This window comes from Lytechinus variegatus, chromosome 1, assembly GCF_018143015.1.
Source record: "Lytechinus variegatus isolate NC3 chromosome 1, Lvar_3.0, whole genome shotgun sequence".
NCBI classification, from domain to species: Eukaryota; Metazoa; Echinodermata; class Echinoidea; order Temnopleuroida; family Toxopneustidae; genus Lytechinus; species Lytechinus variegatus.
The window spans coordinates 65688206-65703959 of record NC_054740.1 but is presented as its reverse complement, the minus strand read 5'-3'; the positions used below and the strand labels follow the sequence as shown (position 1 = coordinate 65703959).

At 36.2% G+C, this 15754-nt stretch overlaps 1 protein-coding gene across 1 annotated transcript; it reads left to right on the top strand.

Moving 5' to 3' along the window:
- The first annotated feature begins 1338 nt into the window (after positions 1-1338).
- Positions 1339-9635, top strand: LOC121420132 (monocarboxylate transporter 1-like). Its single transcript, XM_041614671.1, has 4 exons — positions 1339-1889; positions 2855-2995; positions 5967-6911; positions 9430-9635. The coding sequence occupies exons 1-4, from the start codon at positions 1691-1693 to the stop codon at positions 9564-9566; spliced, it is 1422 nt and encodes a 473-aa protein (XP_041470605.1). The 5' UTR covers positions 1339-1690; the 3' UTR covers positions 9567-9635.
- Positions 9636-15754: the final 6119 nt, after the last annotated feature.

Genomic DNA, 15754 nt, shown 5'->3' with positions numbered 1-15754 from the left:
TGTTGACTTGGCTGAATGATCCTTCTAAGAGGGGCATTAAGCCACCGATACAGTCAGTCCGACAGCCATACCTCTGGGCTATGAGCGCGTGGGCGTGTGGTCTATAGTGGTAAGCGCATTGGGCTCATGATTGAAAGGTTGCGAGTTCAAAATCCCACTGCTGCCATTATCTCCACTTTAACCAAAAAGACCCGAGAGTAGTTCCTGTCGTCCATAACGGTCAGCCACTACGACTGATTATCCTGGATGTAAAATGTTTCATATAAATATATATATATATGTATATATATATATATATATATATATATATATATATATATATATATATATATATATATATATGTGTGTGTGTGTGTGTGTGTGTGTATATATATATATAAAGCTTCCAATACATAGTTGCAAGTCTTTACAAAACTGGCCCCAATGATGCAACACACTCACTGTATTTTTATTGCATTTAAAACGATGGTGACAAGAGCTTTGCTCCGGCGACAATTGCTCCGGGCTTTATTTAGTAATATATGGTTAGGAATGCAATGTGGTTATATGTTAGATTTAAAGGTTTAGCATAATTACGGTATAGTGTTAAATTAGGGTTAAAGTTGGTCATTCCTGTAGTGTATGGAATTTACAGCGGAGCAATAGTCGCTGGAGCAAATGTCATGGAATCGAAACGATGGACAGATGAAAAGAATCTAAACTTTGCAATTATTCATATCAATTGATATTGAAGAAGAAAATAAAAGTATACATCTACGGCAACCCTTTTTAGTTACTAGTAAATGCTTTGAAAGAAATGGGGTAACAGGGTAGGCGTATAGCTCAAATCAAAGTTATCCAGCTACCACCTTCTTTGGAAATTTTGGTAGAACTGAACAAAATGTGGCCCCCCCCCCCGCCTGTTACGCCACTGAAGCAACATCGGTCGGTTTGGAGGCGGTTACTTTTTTTGTGACTGTACTGGGCTTATTAATAAAGAAAATCAGAAGAGCTTATAGGCGAACTGATATACATTCCATATTCCATGGTGATGATGACTCCAGCGGTTGAGTATGAGTATGCCATATAGCTGGATAACCAGGTAATCAGGGGTAGGACCGACAGGGCTATGACAAGACCCGGATGAAAAGCGTGAACCATCATGACAACGTATAGCGCCATTTATCAGCATGATTACAGATACTGGATGGCGCTTTCAAGTATTCGACTTGTCTAGATATGGACTGTTCCTCTCTCCTTCGTCAGTCCTCTCTCTTTTCTCCTTCGAGAAGGAGAAGGTGAAAAGAGAGAGGATTGATATAGAGGTTTACCAAACAAATAACTACTAACGTCGAGATCGAGACTAGAGCTAATCTTAAAAAATATACCGTTTTCTGCACCATTGCTCCAACTGTGGACATTGGACCGAAACAATATGGACAAACAACATATCAGGCTCTGGTCACGTGCGTTTTGATTTTACAGACCAGACATGCAACGCTGCTGTCGCGAGACCGTACGATAAATTCTGCTCGAATAGCTTTATTTTGTGCGGCCCTTGAGATCAACTGAAGCGGATCTCACTCAGATATATTGTTATTTACGTATTAAAGTCTTAACCCTCCGACAAACGTGAAACACAGATCCAGTTGTAACTTTATATGCTTTCCACATGCACCCGTTCATTTAAGGGTGTCGATAGCAGCCAGTAATGGCATCCTCTGAGGAGAGAAGTTTGGACCCATGGCGATACGTCATAATTGTTTCCAAGTTCATGGTTTATTTTCTGCATATTGGACTAGTCAAATCCATGTCTGTACTCATTCCCTATCTCGTCATCCAACTGGACGTGGACACCGCAACGGTTGGCGTCCTTGTTACCATGGAAATTGGAATATATTTCATGGCTTGTAAGTGTTTTCCTGCGCTCATGAATTTGTTTTTATGTTTAAAAGTAGTCAGGTATATATTTTGCATGGTTCAAAATCACTGCTACACTTTTTTCTGTTTACCATTGGGGGAGCAAATGAATACATCCAGTATTGCTGATCAAATGTATCCGCGAAATACACGATTACCTGGTCTTATTTAAACTCATAACTTTAAGAAGTAATTTCCCCCTCTCCCTTTAATCATACAAAAAGTGCTTCGCTAAAAGTTGAAATATATATAGCTGTGCATAATATCTTTGATTATTATGGTCTTTATATCTTCATGCCCATGAAATACTGGAGCCATAATCAGGCTAAAGTACTCTTAAAAGAATCGGTATTTAACAACACGCATTCCCATTCCTTTGCCAAATGGAGTCAATCAGGCAATTTGTACTCTACTCATGTTTTTCATCAAATTTGGATCTCAAATTCTCGGTTTCGCTAAGTGTCTGCGAAAGCAAAAAAAAATAAAAATAAAGAGAAAAGTCCACGTCTAAGATAAAAAAAAATAAGACCAACAGCAAAACAGGGAAGGGATGTGATTTTTATTTTCTGAAGCTCGCTCGCCACTTTTTCAAGGGAATTTTTAACCCATACATATTCTATGTTCTGCCCTCATAATGCCTATCTTCATGTAAAAAAAATCCAGACTACCAATGACTTTTAGCATGTTTAGAAAGTCCATTAGCATTACAAAATATATTTTTATACACAGCTTTCTATTTTTAGAAATAAAGTATTAGTATCATAAATTGATTTTTATTGAATAGTAATTAGTTCGCACTAACAGGCACATCTACTACTTTTAAACATAATGCTAAAGAGAGGCATGACGCATGACCTCTAGAAATGTTGAGGTCATGGTATTTTTACTTTTGTTTTCTTTTCTAGCCGACTGGCTCTTCCGGTCTAACCGTTTCAACTATTGTTTTTGTATATAGGTCCACTTGGTCATTTTCTGAACCAAAAGTTTGGCTCTCGGCAGGTGACAACAATAGGAGGCATCTTAGCTGCAATTTCGTTCATGGCAGGAACATTCTGCAAGACAGTGCCCTCACTTGGGTGTCTACTATTTTTCACAGGTGATTATTCATCGTTTGCTTTAAAAAAAAGAGAGATACAAATTCAAACGTGCAACTTAAACACATTTTGTTTTATTTATAAGTTTTTTAAAATAATTTTTAATGTAACTGTTATTTTACATGGAACCACAACGTAGAACATTAGAAGGGCGCACTAATTTTAATTTCCACCAGAGTTGCCAGAACGTAGTGGGGGAAGTTCAATCTGACAACAAAGTGGTCTTCATTAAAGCAGAAAAATAAGAAAAAAATATTAGTGAAGATGTGATGACAATCCGTCAAAGTACAAGGATGTTTTGATTTTCTTTCTTCAGTTTGTGATATTGTGACGTCACAGATAAGCAGCTCCTCCATATGTCGAATGATAGATTTCCCAAAATTCAATTTTGTAAAGAAAATGAAATGGGTTTATTTGTGCGGTGGATAAATCATCACACACCTCATAATTGCACACCGCCTTCTACATGTTCTACATGACAAAATATTATGTTTATTATGTTTATTTAAACAAAAATAAATGTATAAGATTGATATTACATGATATATAGATATACAGTGCGTATCAAAAAAGTTTACACTTTGAAAAAGCCCTGGGAGTTTAAAAATATACAACATGTGGGTATTTTTTCCACATATATTTTTGGGCTTGGGTCTCATCTATCCAATGAAAGTAAAAATTTTGACAGAATGTTACACTTGGGTGAGCACTGTCCATTTTGTAAAGCTCGCAGAAATCTGTTTGCGCAGAAATGCTCGTTTTCATGCTATGTCAAAAGGACGAAATCAAACTTACCCTGCGAAACATTTCTCATACATTCCCTTGCACTTTTAGTCACCTGACATAAAACGAATACATTCAAGCATTTTGTAACAATTTTGCCACCCAAATTGAAATTTCAACACTTAGTAAGCACAAACTTTACCTTTTTTGTGCCAGCTGGATCTGAGGACGTAACTGAATCTGAGCAAAAGTTTATAGCAGATATATAGAGCATTTTTACTAAGTTTTTATCATTTTAAGTGGGTTAACATTTCATTTGTAACGTAATACTTGTTTCTCCACACTTTTCCCAAACTTGACAATGATTAACAGAATAAAAATCAAGCCTAAGCCATTTCATGTAAATCACAGCTCAGTGTGAGGCAAATATCGTCACAATGGCCTCGGTGTGTGGGGGAGTGGATAGGGCGCAATGCTCTCTTCGAAGTGTTTTGGGCAAGGAAACAAGTTTTAAAAGGTAGAAGATATCTTCATATCAATTTTACTAGCTAAAATTTACGTGTTATTTGTGACCATGGTCTACTTCTATCCGCATAACTATTTCAAAGTTCTGCGCAAAAGATTTTTGACTAACTTTTCAAAATTAAGTGATGCTCACTCAAGCGGAAATAATTTTCGACATTTATATTGTCATTTGCTTAAATGGACCTGTACCAATGTTAAATGTGGAAAAATCTTCAGGATATTACGAATGTATAATTTTACAGGATTTTTTCAAAGTGTAAACTTTTTTTTGATACGCACTGTATAGGGAACTGCTTACATATTATGACGGCAAAATTGAAGAAAAAAATCATTTAGTTTTATTCTTAAAAGGATTTTCATAAAAACCTTCATCAATATGTTTGTTAATCATTTGTTAATGCTTCTATTTCATCCAACACTTTGTCAGGGTGCACCTCTTAAAATGGCGTAAATATTCTTGCTGCTGAATGCAAGTCAGAATATTGAATTAACAACAAGAACAACGCTTAAAACATAAATTTGTAAAAATGTACTCATGCAGAACCTTTTCATGTAATTTGAGGAACATTGGAAAGTTCCCATAAAAAATACGTGCAAAGGAAACTTTTAATTCTTTAATTTCAAAGCTCTATCGATTCTTTAAAGCTCTATCCTTTCCATTCTTTAAAGCTTTATCCATTCAGTTCTTTAAAGCTCTGTCCATTCGATCCCTCGAATAGTAGAGCGGATAAGCCGAACAATCATATTGAGAGACAGTTTGTCTTCCTTTCACTAATACATATTTTCCGGCCATTTCAGTCAGTGTACACTCCGATTAAGGTTTGGTCAAAATGACCGATGCGTTGGTGACCAAAATAAAAGTAGTCAAAATTTACCAATTTATTTCTTGGTATCCAATAGAAAGGTTGAAATAATAATAATAATAATATAGGGTGTTTATATTGCGCACATATCCACCTTGTTAGGTGCCCAAGGCGCTCCTATATTACCCGGCTCAGCTAGGCGTTCATAGCGCACATAGCTTTTTAAGGAATTACTTCCTACCGGTACCCATTTACCTCACCTGGGTTGAGTGCAGCACACTGTGGATTAGTTTCTTGCTGAAGGAAATTACGCCATGGCTGGGATTCGAACCCACGACCCTCTGTTTCAAAGTCCGAAGACTAATCCACTGGGCCACAACGGTCCGATCCGATTGAAATCGATCATTTCAATCGGAAAACATACCCAACATACTGATTAAAATTGACCAATCCTCTTTAAGAGTGTCCGTTTAGAAAGATCAGCACTATGGAACTGGGGGCATTTTCATTTCAGTGAAAGATGTACTGTGAATTTTCAAATCAATTTTCTCTGGACATCGTCGATACAGTCAAAGCTATAGCAAGACGTGAATGTTGTATTTATCTTCGCTTCCATAATATTCAACCATATGTCTCTTCGGTTACATGTGTATTATTTTCCATAACTGATAACTTCAACCATATGTCTCTTCGTTTATCTTCTTTTCCATAACTGATATCTTCGACCATAATTATGTCTCTTCGTTTATCGTATTTTCCATAACTGATATCTTCAACCACAGGTCTCTTCATTTATCTTCTTTTCCATAACTGATATTTCAACCATAAGTCTCTTCGTTTATCTTCTTTTCTATAACTGATATCTTCAACAACAGGTCTCTTCGTTTATCTTTTTTTCCATAACTGATATCTTCAACCATAGGTCTCTTCGCTTCTCCGTTGAATCAAGGATCGAGTGAAGTGCTTCACCAACATTACAGAGACAATTTCGGATTAGCTTCAGCAATCACGATGATGGGTAGTCAAGTCGGGAGTTTCGTGATGCCCTACCTGACGTCGATGAGCATGGATGCCTATGGGCCAAGAGGGAGCTTCCTGATCCTCAGCGCCATGATGTTTCATTGGGTGCCAATAGGAGCCACGCTGCGTTCATCTCCGAAAGGCCAATCTGAAAGTGAAACATCCTTGTCTGAACTGTCTTCAGGGAACGATAGTGATGAACGTGAGCCACTTCGAACTAGAAACGATGATCAGGTCTGTCAGCTTCAGAGCAAAGAAATAACAGCCACAACGAGTAGCCCCCACGATTTACAGTCTGATCCACATACTGGCCAGATGAAGGAAAGCCAAGATCTTCGAGAAGGAATGTTCAGCTTGATCCGAAACACCATGCTTGATGCCGTAGATTTTGTTAAAATGGAGCGCGTTTTTGCATGCCTTCTGCTTCCCTGTCAGGTCTTTTTCGACATTTCTTACATCGGTTATTCGGTGTTTTTGTTCTCCTACGGAATAGCCGAAGGGTTACCTAAAGACACAGCCGTGTTCTTAGTCATGATCGCTTCCGTTGGCGGCATCGTCGGAAGACTCTTCCTCGTAGTATCCCTGTATAAGTACCCAATGTTAACGATACCATTGCTGCCAGCAAGCCTCTTGATATCATCCATATCACTCCTGGCGTACCCTGTTAATTCCTCTCCGACCTTTCTATTCATCTGCTCCTTTGTCGCCGGGATGGGTTTCTACAATACATATTCAACGTTAGACGGAGTTATTTCTTTGAAGGTCCGGAAAGAGAATTTTCCAAAGGCCATTGCTTGCTCCCTGATGGTGACTGGGGCCTCTTTTCTTGTTTCTGGAGTACTTACAGGTAAATATACACACGCTCAGGGGCGTAGATAGCGGGGGGGGGATGGGGGGATGCATCCCCCCCAGAATTTTAGGTGGGGGGGATGGTGTGTACAATCATCCCCCCAGGTTTCTGTGGGGGAAGAAGCAAAACTATACAGTAATAAAGCAATGAATGCTAGTTAAAATCAATCGATAATAATAGCAGTAATAATCATAACGTACAGCAATGACAAACATGATCAAAATTGGACTTTTATTCAGAGTCAATCATCTTATATGCATTTACGACTTGCAAGTTTTAAGTAATAACAACTGTCTTGCGTCGTCATATACATTTAAGGATCGTTATTCAGAGTTTCACCAAGTACATTTCCTTATAATAATTATGTATTTGCAAAGGAGATAAGTTCAAAATATTTCATTACAGATTTAAGAAAGTGTCGCTTAATCACTCCCTTTCAGAGCAATTGCTTTCATAACACATTAACACTGTTCAAACGAATTAATAAGAAATTACCTATACACATACACTGACCCTTTTCCCTGCTGGCCATGTCCTCAACCCCTACTTTGCAAAGGAAAGGTGAAAATTTTCAGTCTCTAAGGAGCGAATTAGTAAATGATTTTGGAATGAAAGTGCAAATTTTGGATGGCCTCAGTGATATCCGAGGTTTTTTTCACTCAATATTCACTCTTTCATATATTCTCTCCTTAAAGAGTGAACTATTTCACTAATTTTTTCAGAGTACTTTGCGCTTTTCAAAGAAGGTAGAATCATCCAATATATAGACATGCCTTAATTCACGAAGGCAGATTGAATCAATCCATGGATAAGATTAATTTATGGTCTAAGATCACAGAACAAGCCTAACTCGACCCTCAGCGTGTTCATTGTCGGACCTTTGACAAAAAACATAATCATCTCGCGCATTTACGCAATAAAAATTTGACTAATTTCTAGACAAGATTCAATTCAACCTTTTGGTGAATTTCGGTCAATGTAATGACGTGAAATTGTCCAAGCATGTCGCAAGCAAAGCGTTTGAAAACGTCAAAAATTACGACCTTCTTCAAAAGTTGTCAAGAAACTGATGAAGACCGGCCATCAACGTCACAGTTGGAGGACGAACAAAGAACACCAAGTGGGGATGGAGGAGACATGGAGTGTTATATATATATATATATATAAAGTATGACCCAGCTAGGGATCATCCCCCCAGGTCTAAGGACCTGTCTACGCCACTGCACACGCTTAATTTTGAGGGGAAAAAAGCTGAGATAGAAATAACCTTTTCAAAATTGAAGAGGATTTCCCATTATTGAGAGCCCTGTGTTAGATAGGTAACTCTGGCTTTCTTTTTTTTCATTATATCTAACTATATCTATTTCATAGCTAAATTTTCTTCAAGTAAACAGATTCTGCAAATATATTGACTCAGTGACGAGTTCGGGCGTGTGTGTGGGGGGTGCATGGGAGGTGCTGTGACCAAGACGCCTGACTGCACAGTGAAGGCCCAGGGTTCGTTCCCCGGCCGCGGGACCTATGCCTGTGGGCAATGCATTTATATTTAGAATGCTCTTTTATCCTGCATTCAAATAAATGGAAATATTATACGCATTATTGGAATAAAAATATACTTTGCATGGAGACAACGTCGAAATAGATAAATAAAAACATATATATATACACTAATTGGATTCATATTAGAAGTAAAAAAAAAGAAGGAAAACGGAGAATTCACTTTGTGGAACTATTCAGTTGTATAATGTCTATATGTAACACTTTAGTGAAATATGGGAGGACTGGTAGATATAAGTAACCATGGAACATGCAGTCACACCAAGGGTCTATTAGTATAAGTCTAATTGTTAATCGCTGCCCTAATAGCAGGTTACAACTGAATCAGTCAAGCCACAATTTGCTTTGTCTTAGTTTAGCGTCAGCCGAGGATAATCACGGTGAAAAAAAATCATCTAAATCGTGCCCCAAATGAAATGCCCCTTTCATCATATAGACCATCATGATAACTCTAACAAAATCAATCCAGCTTATATTGATTTTGTAAGGTCTGAAATATAGTAACAGCGGTGGTTTTCGACCAATTCCAAAATTTATCATGCAGAAACACGCACACTATAGACATGCAGGCCTACCATACGTTTTGATTATATATTCCTGAGAACAAAAAAGGGTAAATAAAAAAAATAGCGAATAAAATATGCTTCATAAATCGTTTACATATTTTCTTTTCAAAACATACAATTTAAGATAATTTATTAATGAAAGAGCACCGCGGTTCCTACTCCTAAAATGCATATACACCCTCAGTCATTTCTCATGGAATCATCACATGGTCTGAAATCGCTTTACCGGTGTTACTGTACCATAAGAGTAGAATTGAAAAAAATTGGCAGTCTATATAATTTGATATGATATAGGTCTATCATGATAACCCCCTTCTACTGCTAACTCTCGGATTGGACTTACACTCGTGGTAATAAATATTTTCCTCTTTTCTTTTTTTATTTTCCACCAGGTTTCCTTTATGATTGGCTTGGTTCCTACAGGGCAGTCTTCCGTATACTGGGGTGCCTCGTTGGGATCATCGGTGTAACAATCACGATTCATATCTGCGTTGAGGCGAGGACAAAACGGACGAACAGGGGCCTTTAAAGGGATGGTCCGGGCTTAAACTATTTATATCTAAATAAATAGAGCAGAATAGATAAATCATGCTGAAAATTTCATCAAAATCGCATAAGAATTAACGAAGTTATTGAATTCTAAAGTTTACCAATATTTTGTGAAACAGTTATATGCACATCATCATGAATATTCAGTAGGTGGGCTGATGATGTCACATTCCCTTTTCATTTTTCTTATGTTATTACATTACATCACAAATGTTTCATTTTTTCATACATGTGTAAATGATGTGTCGCCATTATGATGAAATAAGTTCCGGCAATAGATAATCAATGCACTTAATCAGCTGTCAATCCAATTGTTTTTAGTTCTCGTTGGAAACAAATTGAATTAGAATAATTTCTCATAATAAAATACAAAAGAACAAGTGGGGATATGACATCATCAGCTCAACTAATGAATATTCATAAAGTCATGCCTAGAAATGTTTCTCCGAAATAATGAAATTCAATAAATATGTTATTTGCTATCCAATTTTGATCGAATTCTCAGCAGTTTGCATTGTGGATGTTACTCTAATTATTGAGATCTAAATATCTCCAGCCCGGACCATTTTTCTTCAAGCAGTTCGTGAATAACTTAAAGGACATTTCATCAAAATCGGATGTCAAATAAGAAAGTTATGCCATTTTAAAGTTTCGCTTAATTTCACAAAACAGTTAGGCACATCCTGGTCGGTATGCAAATGAGGAGACTGATGATGTCATCCACTCATTATTTATTTTGTATTTTATTAAATGAAATATTCTAATTTTCTCCTCATTGTCAAGTGAAACAGTGATTAATTCCTCCCTATTCATGTGGAATTAGCATTGTTTAATTCTATATGGTTCAGTCAAGTCGGTCCCTATGGTCAAATCTGTAAAAAATGAAATATTGCATAATTCAAACTATAAAAAAAAAAGAAATAGTGAGTGATGGACATAATCGACTGACTCATTTGCATGTCCCTGAGTTGTTCATATCACTGTTTTGTGAAAAATAAGTGAAACTTTAAAATGTCATAACTTTCTTATTTTACATCAAATATTGATGAAATTATGCTAGTTTGAATTTTCTCTATTTATTCAAATCAAAATTGTGCTGGGATGGACTTGACTTTTAATATTTCCTATAGAACAGAAAAACTCTGTACTATTCTGTTTCTGTTTTGTTTGTTCTGTCAACACACTTGACACGTGACAGGAAACTTTGCCACCTCCCTGATAAATCAAAATACACACGTAATCGATATTTCAGACATGTTTCTAATGATAAAGGTGTGCGCAATCTTTGTTCATAACTTACAGGAAATATCTTTGGCATACACAGTTAGAAAATTTATCCTTAAGAAATGAAATTCATGCAGCAGAGTCTAGAGAACAACTGAAATCTTACCAGATTGCGCATTGGTATTTGATGTATGAAATCTTACAAATTTCTTTAGATAAAACACCCTTTTCCCTTTTTTGAAGAGACCTGTTCTCTTAAATTGCAGAAGAATTCCTGTTTTTATGAATTTACAGAATGATTATGTTATTGTTTTCTGCAAAATCTTATTTTTTCTGTTAAATCACTAAAAAAAAACAGTTTACGGATTGGAGTAGCTTGGGACAAACAAAATATAAGGGGAAAAGAGCAAGGAAATGGTAAAGGGTGAAACATAATTTTGTAAGTATGTCACAAACTGTAACAAAATTATATTTTTGTATTAAAAAGGGTCAGAATTTTTGCTTACTCGCAATTTGCCCCTACGCCATGGTGCCCCCTCAAAATATTTTTGTCATTACGCTTCTGAAAAATGTGGTGCAGTTTGTCTTTTCTCATTACAGATTAAAGAAATTGAGTCAAAATTGATTCTTTTTCTCACTCACTTCGCTAGCTTGCATATGTGCATGAGTCCACAAAATTGCGTAGGCCATGTTGGAACTTGCCTATATGAAGTGCTATATGATTGTGCATATCATCATCATTATTATTATTATTACTGTTTTATCATTTATTACTATCATTTTTATTGTTATGTTTATTCATTTACTGCGCTATTCCCAAAATGGCCCAAGGCGCTTACAACAAGAAAAAAATACAACAAAGTCTAGAACGCAATTTGCAATCCTAAAACTATGGACTGGAAAAAAGAAATGTCTTAATAAGTCCCTTTTAAATAAAGAGAAAGATGATTGTCTGAGTAAAACAGGTAAATTATTCCAAATTTTTTTTGCGATAAATATTACACCAAATCTATCACAAACTTCGACTTTTCTTTACAAGGTCCAAGTTTTCGCTTTAAATGTTGCTCCACAAATATATTTGTGGAGCAACATTTATACGTGTATATACACTTTTATATTTACCAATGAAATATCTTTTTATGCCCATCCTAAATTTTATATTTAGCAACTTGATATATTATATATTTATATACATCACAATAAACGGAGACTAAAAATATACGTCTTACTTGTAATTAATCTCAAATTCTGCCATGTTTCAGATATTCAATTGTGAAGTCGGGGGGGGGGTAAAATATTACATCCAATAGAGTTTGTTTCTCTGAGATCGCTGAATATTGTTGTTTCTACATTCAACACTCAGCATGTAAGAGTGCAATATATTATTCATCCTAGGAAGATTTTGAATCGTATAAATACGAACTGTTTGATGCGAACATCAATCACTCAATGAACTGTCTACGCCATTGTCTCAATATTGCATTAACATTGGTTTATATCTTCTTTCAGGCACTTACACTAAAAAAATACCAACTTATTAGTCCAAAAATATACAGGCATGCAATACTGAAGACATGTGAATGTAAACCATAACATTTACCAATTCTGGGGGCCGTTTCATAAAGCTGTTCGTAAGATAAGAGCGACTTTAAGAACGACTGGTGATCCTTTCTTACGCGCTAAACCACCTTTGGTGTATACCATTTACCAAATTCACCAGTCGTTCTTATCTCACGCACAGCTATAATGAAACACCCACAAGGTCATTATGATTGTCTGAAGGTTTGCATGCATGTTTGTATGAACAATCGCGGAAGTGGTGTATATATGGTACACCAGTCTCCCCCCTGCTATACAACTCATTTCTTCGACTCGGGCCAGCCTTTTCTCATCTACTCAAGCCTCTCACCCTCCCCAGTCCTTTTAAGGACTGCACTCATTCCGAAAATAACACTCAATTCAGCTCACGCATTATGAAAAAGTCCATGTAAGGAATACTTGAAAAGCCGATTTCAAGGGAACGTTGCAACTTGTTAAATGAACGGATCTACTTCTGTTTTCTTCTAGAAGAGTTGACAAAAATATAAATAGTGAATGCCGAACTATTGGCACCTGACATGATTCCTAATACACGGAAGACAGCCCGGTATGAACCAAGCAGATTGTACATAGAACCTGAAAGAGAGAAATGAGAGAAACAATGAGAATAAAAAAATATATGCACAGCGACATACTAACTAGCCTTGCACTCTATATTGGCCAGATTAGAAATGGAGCCATGACATTGAGATTATATATAAATAAACTTATATTAAACGATACTATATGCAATCAAATACAATAAGTAAAGTTATTTTTACTCCAATACCGTTTAAAAACGTGAATATCAAGAAAGCTCATCCCAATTCTATGCACGGTGATAACGAAGTTGACGAGAATAATGATAAAAATAAAAGTAGTTGTGGCGATAACAGTATCCAGTAGGAGAAGAAGCAGAAGAGGAAGAGAATGATTAATAATTCAAAAGTTTAGAAGAAGGAGAGGAAGAAGAAGAAAAATGTAGAAGAAAGAAGTAGTATAAAAACAATATCATTAGCCTTATTTGAATAGTGCGAACGCTAAGGGCAAGCTATTTTTTTATTTCATGTATTTTGTCCTAAAAATTAAACATTCTGGGCAATGTTTGTGATCCTAAACGAGATGTGTATCCAACTGAATAATTACTGGGAGCGCGAAGCGTGACTGTTAACGGCTGCTTGGAGATAGCCATGAAGACGTTACATATTTCAACAATCAAATAATGTGAGCGCGAAGCGCGAGCTGAAAATGTTGACCTTTCTACCAGAAGAATTTTTTTGTAATCATGAAAAAGGATAAGTATAATAACTAAACAATTGATGCGAGCGCGAAGCGCGAGTGGAAAATTTTGAAATTTACACCTAATAATAGGACTCTCTTTTCATGTTTTTTAAATCCTGAAAAGGATGAGCAATTGGAAATGTTCCTACATGTAATGCGAGCGCAAAGTGCGAGCAGATTTTTTTTGTATTATGATCTGAAACTGGATAGGCTCCTAATAACAAGCTGCGTATCTGAATAAACATACGCGGGCGTGTTTCAGATTTCGACCTAGAATCTGGGCATAATTTCCTTTTTTTCATCATGAAAATCAATAAGGCGAGCGCAAAGCGCGAGCTTAAAATATCTTATATTCCGATCTGAAAAAGGGTCAATTTAAGCTCTGTATTTCAAGCACTTTGTAGGAAAATTGTGAGGTTGATAGGGATCATAGTTTAAACAGAGCTGTTTCATTAGTATTACTTTGAGGCCGTCGTCAACATCAAGCAGGTCGCTCATGACGACGTTCTCCTGCGTTCTGAAATTGAGTTAAATAATATTTTTCTTATACTTTTTTTATATTCAGAAAGAGATTGTAAATGATACGTGTGTCTAAAATGTATATACATGTACATGTAAAATCTATGTAATAATTGATTATGTTGTATTATGTTGAACATGTTGAACACAGAAATAAATTTCAAGCAAACAAACTTTGAGTTTTGACATAGGACCGGGACATTCTAAAAGCATTATGTCATCATATGAAAATGATGACTATCTTCTATTTTTAAGCGTGAGATGAAACTTGTCAATATTCCATTCTGAAAAAAGGGACAATTCGATTATTAAATTAATATCTTATCTATTAATCTAATCTAATAAGCCTAATGAGAGCGCAAAATCTGTTATGGCCTGAAAACTGGACATTTAATAAAGCCCTTTGTAATCATGAATAAGATGAATGAGTTAATATATTTTTAACAATAAATGCGAGCGCAAAACGCGAGCCGAAATTTTTGATAAACTGTCATTAAATGGGGATTTTAAGTAGTTTGTTTTAGAAATAATATTGAGATATACGTAACTCACTAAATCAAAATGCCAGCGTGCAGCGCTTGCTGAAACGTTATGACAATTTGACCTGAATAGGGATATTTGAGAACTTTATGGAATACAGGAAAATAATAGGTACCTGCCAAGTCAAATTCTGCGAGCGCGCAGCGCGAGCAGAAAATGTTAATATTCATACCAGAAAATAAATTTTTACAGAGCACTTTTTAAAAATCAATTTGTAAATCAAACAATAGAATGCAAGTTCGATTTGCGAGCTGAAATATGCCTCGTAAATTGTCTACAAAATTTGATATTTAAGCTCCATGTTGAGCAAGATATTTAAATCATCTAAAAGGCAATGCAAGCGCAAAGCGCAAGCGAAAATTGTATAAAGTGATATAAAATTTTGTTAAAATTATTTTCCCAGTCTTCCTTTTGCCTCAATTATTCACTATTCTTCCTCCTCTTATGTTTCCCCTTTTTTTTTCCTCCTCTTCCCTATTTTTTCTATCCCCTTTTCCCCCTTTTTGCTCCGCCAATAGGGGGGGGGGGAGGCGGGCCCCTCGCCCCTTGGACCCGCCTATGAGTAGTAGTAGCAGTAGTAGTAATAGAGGTAGTGAAAACATAGAAAATACACTGCCTTGGCTAATTCTAAGAAACACATTCTCGTTCCCATTTCTTTGTACTTTTTTTTCTCGTCTAGATGACGTTTGAATTGCGGAGCTTCCGAAACCAAAACATACGTAATTAATAGACAGGAATAAGCGTCGTTTCTGGGAATTTATTCAACAATTTCTGACATTTTACTAGTGGAGCCAACGTAGTTCAGCGGAACAACCAAAATACAGAGACTGAGGCTTTTGGTTTACGCAATTAAATGAAGAAGGAAAATACAGTTGAAGTAGATTTACAAATGAAGTTCTTATGTATTGCACCTAAATAGCTACATACCTTCTAGTATTCCAGATATAAGATAGCAAATCCCAGTGAACATGAGAGAACAAGCAATGGCCTTTGGGAAGTTCTCCTGCTGCACGACTATAGAGACAG